Raw genomic sequence first — 10,802 nt, 5'->3', positions numbered from 1 at the left:
CAACCCTTTATCTGTGTTTCGATTGGCCGGGCGCCGCCGCGAGACGAACTTCCGGCCGAATTGCGTGACGGTTAATGCCGTCCGCCCCCTACCCGCACACAGAGGGTTAATGTTAGTCACGGCGTAGCTCGCTATCCCGGGGCTCAGGACAGGCGGGGCGGGGGGGTGTGGCGCGCACTATTCGGCCCGATATTCGGGCTGATCGCCGGGTGTAGGTCACGGCAGAGGACACGGTTTGTTATTGTTCCCCTAGCCTTCCTATTGGAGGTGGACTAGCCACGCCCTCCAGGAGTGTCATTGGACGGCAGCGCGTGTCGTCACTAAGCCCCGCCCTTCCCCCGGGATGATTGACGGGGCTCCCTCTGTCAGGATCCACGGCGTCTATGGGTGAAGCGGGGTGACCCGAATCCGAGACACACAGCGGGTGGAGCAACATGGCGGCCGCATATCCGTCCAAATCGGTGAGAGCCTGGGGAGGGGGAGATCCCAATGTCCTCCATCAGCCCCTGGATACTGGGGATTGAGGCAGCTGTAGGCTAGTGTACACTCTGGTCTAGGCGTCACTGGTGGGTCCTCTCAGCATCCACATGACGTCATATGAGCCAACATGACGTCACGAGTGCAGGGATGACGCTGTTGCTGCAAAAATAATTATCCACTCAGCAGCCAGATGGGCAGAATTCAGGCTGCTGTGGAGTGTGAATTGTCAGGAAGTGATGGTGAATTTCATCTATTATTATTATTCACTAAAGGGAAGATTTACAGTGAATTTCAAATTTAAGGTCAAAATAGACGAAGTGGAAATATCCTCTAACTCCGCCGTGCTTTCATTTCGGTTGCTCTGACCTTAAATTTTAAAATGTACTTTTTATATTCTCATTTTAGTGAATATCTCGGTACAATTGTCAGGCCAAATTAGTCCAATAGAAGAAATTCTCCAAAAATTACCGTATGTATTTCTATTCGGAGGTTAATAAATAAACCCAAACCCCACAGCCTGTCTGAGATGAAATCTTCCAGTCAAGGATGGGGAGAATGGGAGAAAAATTAATTGGCGACACAAAGGAGACCTGACAACCGTCTCTGTCTATCAGGTTTGGACTGTGTTTGACATCTGAGTCCAATAACACGATGGGCGTCATGTAGAATGTAGATCACAATTCACAACATTCAGTCCCTCATGTCCACATTTTAGCAAATTAAATCCAAATTGAAAAGCTTACACAAAAGTAGCTGCTCTGGAAGTGTTTTCCAAGTCCGCTCTAGTCTTTCGGGGCTATTCAGTAAAGTGTAAAACACTCTTCAGGTCATTTGGAAAGGTTTTTTTTTTTTTTTTAGTTATATAGAAATTCACAATTAATTCCCAACAATTCACACTTTGGTGAAAAATACGGACACATTTTTTGTTTGAGACAGAATTTTGCAGTTCTAATGTAATTTGCGAAATTTCAGTACATTTTGTAATTAAAGATTTAATTCATTCAAATTTAGAGTTTAGTGCATAACATTGCTAGAGTTTCCCTTTTCAGTTGTTGAATATTTTTACCTGCCTGCAGACAATTTGGGTCGTAATGGCTTAACTTGAAAACAAAACTCCAAATCGACTATGCTTCAAGTTGAGCTACTTTGACCTTAAATTTAATTCCTCACGGTTTTCACTTTAGTAGATAACCCTGTCAGTGGCAAAATGCTGTGTGGTTGTAAGAGAACAAGCACATTCTAGGTCGTCTTATAAAAATACCTTTTGTCTCTTATCAGTATATTGAATAAGACTCACTTGTTTAACCCCTTACGGACACATGACGTGTGACATGTCATGATTCCCTTTTATTCCAGAAGATTTGATTACTCCGAGCACTTCAGTGGTTTGAAGTGGTCATGGTGCCTGGACTTTGAAACGCTGCACATATCAAGTTTAGCCCCTTGGCTGGTGAAGGTGCAACTCCACCTTCAGCAGCGTTATGGGGTGGATTCAGCCAGCCGGAACTCATGCATTACGTGCCATTCTTCGGCTGAGAGTGGTTAGCTAACGCTTTTAGCCAGTGAATGACTACTGCATCGGTTTCTGCAGAAGCTGAAAGCATGTCACCACAGCAGCAGGGAGCCGTGGGACCCAGGTAAGAGGGCAAACCACAACTAAATGGTTTTCTCCATTTCCGGGAACCAGGCCAAGGTACCCTGGCACCATAACCACTACAGCAGGCTAACCTGTTAACAATGTTAAACCTGATGTCCACTTTCTGTTACTAAAGAACAGTAAGTGACCGATAACTGCCAGTAGAAACCTTGTCCCTGATCTATGGCAGAGGATTCTGCTGTTACCAATAAATGCTCCTGCTTGGGAAGTTTTGTTCTTTTTTTTCTCTAACAATCTACAATGTATACACTCCCACATATCAATTGATTTTAAAAAATATATGAAGAATAAATATGGCACAGATAGTAGCCTACTGGATCATTCACAAGGCGATGCCAATTTTAGGCCAACATAGCATATATCTATATTTTTTTCCATTTTAGCTACTTTGACCTAAAATTAATGAGCCGACTGTGTGCTATCATACAAGTTTATTCTCACTAATTCTGTCATAGAAACACTGGAAATAAACCAGACTGGCAGAGATTCCCCCCTAAGTATTTAAAATACAACAATTCATGAAAATGGGAAACACTTTAAAAAAATATGTAAATAATACAAAAATACAAAAAAAATGCATCTGTCAAACAACAATATACACTTGGTTTTCTCATTTGTGATGTTACCAATAGGATGCCACTTATTAACTGACCGATTTATTTCAATTCTACAACTCAAATGGGGGCAGGATATAAAATAGGTAAAGGAAACTTTGTTACAGAAGGCTTCACTATATAAAGCAGAGCAATATTTGTAACTATTTAGGTGGTTAAATAACATTTGTAGTGTATTCCATAAATGTTTGATTTTTTTTTTTTTTTTGTTCTGGTACAGCCGCACACATCCTTTCGTGGAAGTACTAAAGAATCCCGTCAAGACACCCCCTCGGCAAGTTCATATGCTACCTATCCAAGAAGAAAACCCTTTATTAATTCTGATGTGCAGTGTCCTCTTGGCAAACATGTGCCTGCTTACCCAGAAAGTAATAGCAGAGGTAATCTATATGCTTGATGTGTGATACATCGATAAATATTGCAGCTTATTGCCAGCTGGAGATCTACATGTAACCAGCTCTGATATAGGCAAATAATGGTTGAGATTTAGCAGTGTCGTTTTAACTTTTCTGGCAAATGTATGGTGTGGTTTTTTTGGTTTTTCTTCGCACCTTACTTTTATTTGCACCATTTTTCGGCAACACAATCTTTTGAAAGACTGCCAATGTTTTTGAATATGAGCCATTTTTCGTCAACACAATGGTTTTATAGAATATATGCGCCACTTTTTCTGACAGGGAAAAGTGCCGTTTTTTTGTCATTTTTTTGCAAAAACTGGTGGAATTTACTATTAAGAGAGCCGTCACTTTTTAGATCACTTTAATGAACTCAATTGTACCGCCACTTTTCGGAACACTTTGGTAAATATCCCCCAATATTCCCTTATGAGTACCATAAAAATCTACCCGTCTTGGGTCTGCCTGTCTTAGCAATGGAAACTAATACAATATTCATATAGACTTATTTTATTAAACAGCAAACTTTATTTAAAGAAGTCTCAATAAGCACCTAAACTGCATTTGTATGGCTGATTTAAAAAAAAATGAGAGAGAAAATCATAGCAATAATCATCCGGTTCAGTTGAATCACGATATGTTTTATGGTGTAATTTAAAAGCATTACCCCATAACCCCTTATCTGCCCTTCCAATATGAGCTAGCAAGAAACATGTCTAGGGTTGGGTTCTTTGCTACAGGTGTGGCTTTTTCCCCATACAAATCAATGGGCACTGTATGCTAGAAAAAAGTAATGGCGGTCACTTGTGCATGTAAATGATAGATACTTGTATGTAAAATTTCTTTTACACGTGAATAGGACCTTGCCAGTGACTGAGATTCAACAGTGAACCCCATTCTTCGATTTGTATAGGGAATTACAATGTGTGACTTACACCATACATACATGATTAGCAAGGATAACCCAGCAACTTCCTGGTTGTAACTCCTGTTACTCTCATCCATCAATGCCAAGGGTTCAATAAAGACATCCCTGCTTTCGTTTCTATTTCCTTCCATGTAACAGGGATGGACTACTACATTCTCACATACTCCCAAAGATAGACCCCTGCTCTCATGTTTGTCTGTGGAACCTTTTAGACCTGGGCAGTAGAGGTTTACTTGATGAAGGCCTAGACACCCTCTCCAACACTCTTGCAGCCTTTAACGCCTTAATGTATTTCAATAAGTAGCATATTAAATTTACTAGCTGGAGCCATAGCAGCATGGACTGGAGCAGTGCACCAAATGTGACATTGCTGGTTTGAGCACGGTTGGTCAACGAGGGTTATTGGGGAAGAGTGAGCTATTTAGAATGTTTTATCATCTTGTTTAATCTGTTTACAAAACATCTTGATAACTTTTTTTTTTTTTTTTTTTTTACTGTAGTGTTTTGTTGATGCTTATAAATTATTACAAACTGCTGGATACTGATAGCACCCTTAAATTATTCATACAAGTTCCTTCTTGCAGCAGCTGTGCTGTCATGGATGCTAGTTAATAGAATAGGAAGTGGCTACAGCTGTTTGTCTCAGCCAAGAAAAATCATCCAAAAACTAATCCACCAATGAAATGCTGTGTAATAAGCCCCCCATTCTGTTAACATACTTTATCAATGAGAGGGTGACCTCATGCTGTGATATGATTTTACTGCTCGGCATATCTAAGAACTCACTTACAGTGCTGGGCAATGAGGGCGTTCTGAGATGCTAGCACAGCCACCTGCTCACTTTCCGCGACTATGCCGGCTTTATGGATATTCAAGGGGCTTATAAAAAAAAAAACGTAAAAAGGCTGCCTGAGACCATGCTATTCCACCATTTGTCAATGGTGCTGTGTGAAAATAGTTATAACTCTAGTTCGCTACATGTAAAACAGTCCAAGGAAGAATGTGTCCTGGTATCTGTTATATCTACTGGGAGTACATATAGTGTGGGCTTGACTGGCTTTTAAAGCGGTACTGTCACCACACCCCCCCATAGAACATGATCATTTCATAAAGCAAGCATTTTTCTGAAATACTTAGATTGACTTTGTTGAAGTTTCACTGATTTTCCAACCCAGCCAAAAGATATTCTGTGACTTTGTCTCAGTATTTTTTTTACTGTTTGACACAGCTTGAGATTAGGTGGCGCTACTGTTGCCAAGCCTTGTAAATTCCTTTAACCGTGACAGCTGCAGGGAAATTAGCTCTTTATGTGGAGGATCCCGTGGTCTCCGTGTTGTACTCACACATGCAAAGTCCCCTGATGGTGACAGATCTGCTTGAAAGGGATACTATAGTGCCAGGAATACAAAGCTTTATTCCTGCCACTATTGCTCCCCCCCTCCTTTGCGCTCCTCCCCCCGATGTCCCTCGGTACTGTGTAGATATCCTGCGGCGAGCGCATGGCAAATGTTGTGCGCGCATTAGAACGCCCCATAGGAACGTATTGAATCAATGTTTTCCTATGGGGAAGAATCTGACGCTGGATACCCTCATGAAGAGCGTGAGGAGGTCCAGCGTCAGATACCAGACTAAAGGTCCGTTTCGATCCAGGAAGCTCCTTCAGTGGATGCTTGGTAGACAGACACTGGAGGCAGACTTAGTGCTGTAATGTAAACATTGCAGTTTCTCTGGAATGTTGGAATTAGTGTAGGACCCACTAACTGGGAATTAGTGGTGGGCTTAACACTATATGGCCATATGGTGGAACTGAATCCCCATGTTTGTTTGCTGGGATTGGCAATGTAATTAGCCTTATAATTTTAGAAATGTATTTTATGAGTACACAACCTTAATCTGTATTATGTATAAATTTTGGTCACTATGGCAGCACTTTCCTGCAAGGTGCATGTTCCGAGTGTATCCCCAATTCCTTTTTGTTTTTAATATAAATATATAATTTTATTTTTTAAATTTATTTTCTTCAATCTTTTTGCACAGCTATATTCTCTGCTTTAAAAAACCTTCAGGAAAAAATCAGTAGATTGGAATCAGAGCGGCTACAAGCGGAAGAGAACCTTAACCGTCTGTCGAAAGAAACTCAGGACTATAAAACCCATCTCGATAAACACGTCAAGTCCAAAGACGGTGCCATGGATATGTCCAGACAGAATAAAGGTGTGTTTTAATCTTTAAACTCCGGGAACTATAAGGACTTTATCGTAATGAAGTTCTTACTGTGGCATGAGGTCCCTGGCAAAACTGTTGTTTTTTTTTATCTTAAACCGTTAACAAACCCAACAGTTAACTGTCTAGCGGTGTTCAGAACTGCCCACACATCTGCTTGAGTCCAAGACTTAACAGGACACAACAGGTTGAGCGCATCTGCCTATACACTGCCAGAATTATAAAAAAATCTGTTATGTTGTGCCAACCTAAATTGCGCCTGTCATGCCAATCATTAGCTGGTGTCACCTTGACTGCATCTAAGGGTGCTACATGCCATAATGCAAGTGCCCACCGTGCTTCCAAATACCATGTTCACATTCTACAAATCCTAGTATTTACCTGCACACTTGTAACTGTGGAGAGGGGGTGGCAGCAGGTGTGCTGTGCATAGATGGTCTGCAGTGTAAAAATTATATCTATTTATACCTGAACGAGAAATTGTCATTCACATGGTAAACAACCCAGCAAAACTCTTTTAAATCTTCGCTCAATTGTGAAAATATATCAGTGCGTATGCCTCTCACTACCTCTCCTAGCACATTTCCTGCTGTACCCCTAACCATCCACTCTGTCACGTCTTTAACCTCACTTACACCCATACTTCCTCGTCCTGTCCAATCACACAGAATTCAATATGTCCTCACTCAATCACCATTAACAAGTGGAAAGTAAGCGCATGTGTTCAGTAATGATCTCCAATACTCGGGTCACGTACGATTAATGCTAAATGGAAATCTTTTTCAGATCTGTCAAGACAACTGACCGCTGCAGAAACTCGATGCAGTGTTTTGGAGAAGCAGCTGGAGTACATGAGAAAAATGGTTCAGAAAGCAGAAAGTGAGAGAACGTCCATGCTAGAAAAACAGGTACATTTGTAGTCCGGCTCTATACATCTTAATATGCCCTTTGTGGTTTCAGGCTCAATTTCTGAATTCTGTGAAATTACATAGACCAGGGATAGGCAACCTTCGGCTCTGCAGATGTTTTGGACTACACCTCCCATGATGCTTTGCCAGCATTATGTGTGTAAGAGCATTATAGGGGATGTAGTCCACAACATCTGGAGAGCCAAAGGTTGCCTATCCCTGACATAGACGCTTAAACACCTTCTCAGTCAGGCCTTCCAACATCGGTTTCCTGAAAACTGCAAACTCTATTTAATCATCACTATAATGGGAAACGGCAAACCGACCAATCTACCGAGATAGTTCCCATCCCATACACATGGGATGGAATAGTTTTTTCCCAAAAACTTGATCTTCGGTCAGCCCATCAGATGTATAGATCTGCATCTGTTTGGAAATTGCAGAATGAAATGAACACCTTTTGAAGCCTCAGTAAAAATTATATAAATAAGGGATACAATAATACAATTATAGATGTGCAAACACATAAAAAAAAACCACTTAAAAAAAACTCCCTCCTTTTGTGCCAACAGCCTTATTAGCAGGGTATTCGCACAGCTTCCACTAATTTCCAAGGAAATCCTCAAGTTCGGCATACCTCATAACATGTGGAGAATTGTTTATAGCACGGTATGTGAGCAAAAACCGTCATATGTTTATCTATTGTTTTTATTTTTGTGCATAAGGAATGCTTGAGGTACCCCGACGGCACTCCTCAGGCTAAATAACACATATTATAACTGGGGTAAGAGGTATATCATGCACATTTTTAACCTCTTAAGGACCAAACTTCTGGAATAAAAGGGAATCATGACATGTCACATATGTCATGTGTCCTTAAGGGGTTAAAGTAGTGGAAACAAGAGTGACAGTCAGAGGAGAACATAGAGTGAATACACATGAAGTGTATGCTGTATCGTCTGATAAGCTTATAGCACGTTTAAGTAGACTATTAGTGAACATGCTAGACAAGCTTCACAAATTTAGAAATTAAAGCATGAGATTAGGCTGAGTGTGTGTAAGAATCATGACTCGGAACGTGCCAGTGGATGAGTGTGATTGTGACGTGTGCTAACTTTCTGCTGCGGTTCCCGGTCATTCCGGGTGTCGAGTGCAGTATCGCTGGGTTCGTGCAGGCTTTCCCAGTCCAGTAAGCTAAGTTGTAGCACTGCAGCCTGAGAGAACAGCGCATTTTGAGCCTGTGTAGCAGGAGCTCATGCAGGGCATGTCCTGTCAGCTTGATAGTCGGGCTCCGCCCCGCATAAGTTTATCTTAAGGGTAGAACACATACATCAATAACAAAAAAAAAAAAAAAGAGGACACCTATGAACACGGCCAATGTTTCATGAACTTTTAACCTCCCTGTATTGATAAGAATACTTAACCCCAGAGAGAAATAATAGGTTATATTTAAGGAACAGTAAAAGCACCATAACCACTACTGTGCACTGCAGTGGTTATGGTTCCAGGAGCGTCCTGGTGCCCTCCCACTGCAAGATGTCAAACCATTTAAGTACATCCTTTAGCTCCCCTAAACTAAGCCCTGCACAGCTAGGTGAGTTTAGTGCAGAGAACGTCCGGCTTTCCTGGAGGAGGTAACTGGCACTCGGTGTAGGGATCGACTGATATTGATTTATTTAGAGCTGATAACCAATATTCTGTACATTTACAATTTTTTTTTTTTACTATTTCTACACAAATCTACTGTTAACTGAACATGTTTGTTTATTTTTTTTATTAAGGTAAATGCACAACATATACATTTCAGTGTGATTTATTTAATGTTTTTTTTAAGAATATATGTCTATGTACTGGATGCAGTGAGAGTATTTGATTAGTGAATGCAGTGTATGTTTGCGTAGTGGATACAGAGTGTGTGTTTGTGTAGTGTGTATATAATGAATGCAGTGTGTGTTTTTGCAATGAGTGTTTGTGTAGTGTGTGTATAGTGAATGCAGTGTGTAGTGTGTGTGTTTGTGCAATGTCCTTGTGTAGTGTGTGTGTGTATAATGAATGCAGAGTGTGTGTATTTGCATTCATTATATACACACATACGCACAAACACACACACTCTGCATTCATTATATACACACACTGCACATAGTGTATATGTTTGTGTAGTGTGTGTGTATATAATGAATGCCGTGTGTGTATTTGTGCAGTGTGAGTATGTAATGAATGCAGTGTTTGTGTAGTGTGCTTATTTGTGCAGTGTGTGTGTATGTAATGAATGCAGAGTGTGTGTGTTTTGTGTAGGTATGTTAAGTGTGTAAAACGGGGGGAGGGGGGGTTAAATAATGTTTTTTAGTCCCCCCCCCCCTGCTTCTTACCTAGCCAGGGAGGGGGGGTATGGCATTCCAGTGGCATGGACTCTGCAGAGGGGGCCCAGCAAACTCTTACTTACCTTCCCTTCAGCTCCCCTGTCTAACTCTCGCGGTTTGTGTGCCGCACGGAGCGATGCCATGGTAACCAATGACAGCCGTGGGACTCGCAAGAGTTAGACAGGGGAGCTGCTTGCTGGGCCCCCAGGACTGCTGCGCACCCCCCAGGACCCTGATGGCGGTCCTGGTCTGCATTATCGGCGGTATCGGTATTGGCCGATACCGATATTGCTGAAAATACAGAATATCGGTCGATAATATCAGCCAGAACGATAATCGGTCGATCCCTAACTCAGTGTACCCAAGGTAAGTTGCCAAACTGTTTGCAGGCTGGAATGGTTATTATGTTTTGTGTTCCTTTAAATTTGTTAGCTCAGTATAAGCTTAGTAGTACTGAAGTAATAGAGACTAGGAAGTTTTAGCTAAGTACAACAAAGTGGGCAGCACTACTACAATTGCTACTGAGGACCTCTAGGCTCCTTCTGAAGGTAGTATTTTTGGAGCAAACATTCATACACTGGGTGGAGAAACATGTAACCTGGGCATACTGGCAATCTAGAGATAACTTACACATTGCTCTTCCAAGTGCCAGGTGTGTCAAATTGACTTGATTGAGGGCTGACATGGGCGAGGGAAGTTCAGCACCATTACCTATGCAAGAAGATTGGGAATACATATGCTTGGAATACCCGTTAATATGCATCATAACACAGACATTTGCTGTTGGCTGCAGCGACAGCCGGAGCCTGGTTTGCTAGTTATGTGAGGAGATAATGGGACATTAGCAGAAGTACAAATAATACTTTTTTATTTTTCTACTTGTCTGTTAAACCACATGTCACGGTAATATACCCCAACACGCAGGAATAGTTCACAGTCAAGAGACAAGAAACAGAGTTCGTCTTACCGGACCTTAGAATGGCCGGACTAGGACGAGAGAAAGACAGAGTCAGAACAAGCCGAGGTCAAGGGAACTGAGAGACAGCGTAACGTAGAACAAGCCGAGGACTGGTACACAGAGGACAAAACAGCGGATAAGCAAGCAAGGATAAGGAGAGAGCGGAGTCAGGAACAAAGCCAAGGTCAAGCACCAAAAAACCAACTGAACGATACAAGCACTAAAGGGAACTGGACAGAAACCACGATAGGGCAAAGAGCAAGGGAAACAGGTGAGTAT

At 41.7% G+C, this 10,802-nt stretch overlaps 1 protein-coding gene across 1 annotated transcript in view; it reads left to right on the top strand.

Annotated features, from left to right (window-relative positions):
• The first annotated feature begins 149 nt into the window (after positions 1-149).
• Positions 150-10,802, top strand: part of CEP57 (centrosomal protein 57) — a 30,267-nt gene continuing 19,614 nt past the window's right edge. The window contains exons 1-4 of the mRNA XM_063430560.1: positions 150-461; positions 2,972-3,131; positions 6,112-6,288; positions 7,084-7,205. Coding sequence (XP_063286630.1) covers positions 435-461; positions 2,972-3,131; positions 6,112-6,288; positions 7,084-7,205 — 486 coding nt within the window. The 5' untranslated portion in view covers positions 150-434. The remainder of the gene's footprint in view (positions 462-2,971; positions 3,132-6,111; positions 6,289-7,083; positions 7,206-10,802) is intronic.

Source organism: Pelobates fuscus, chromosome 1 (assembly GCF_036172605.1).
Source record: "Pelobates fuscus isolate aPelFus1 chromosome 1, aPelFus1.pri, whole genome shotgun sequence".
NCBI lineage: Eukaryota > Metazoa > Chordata > Amphibia > Anura > Pelobatidae > Pelobates > Pelobates fuscus.
The sequence above is the reverse complement of the archived record's forward strand: the minus strand, read 5'-3'. Positions and strand labels throughout refer to the sequence as shown.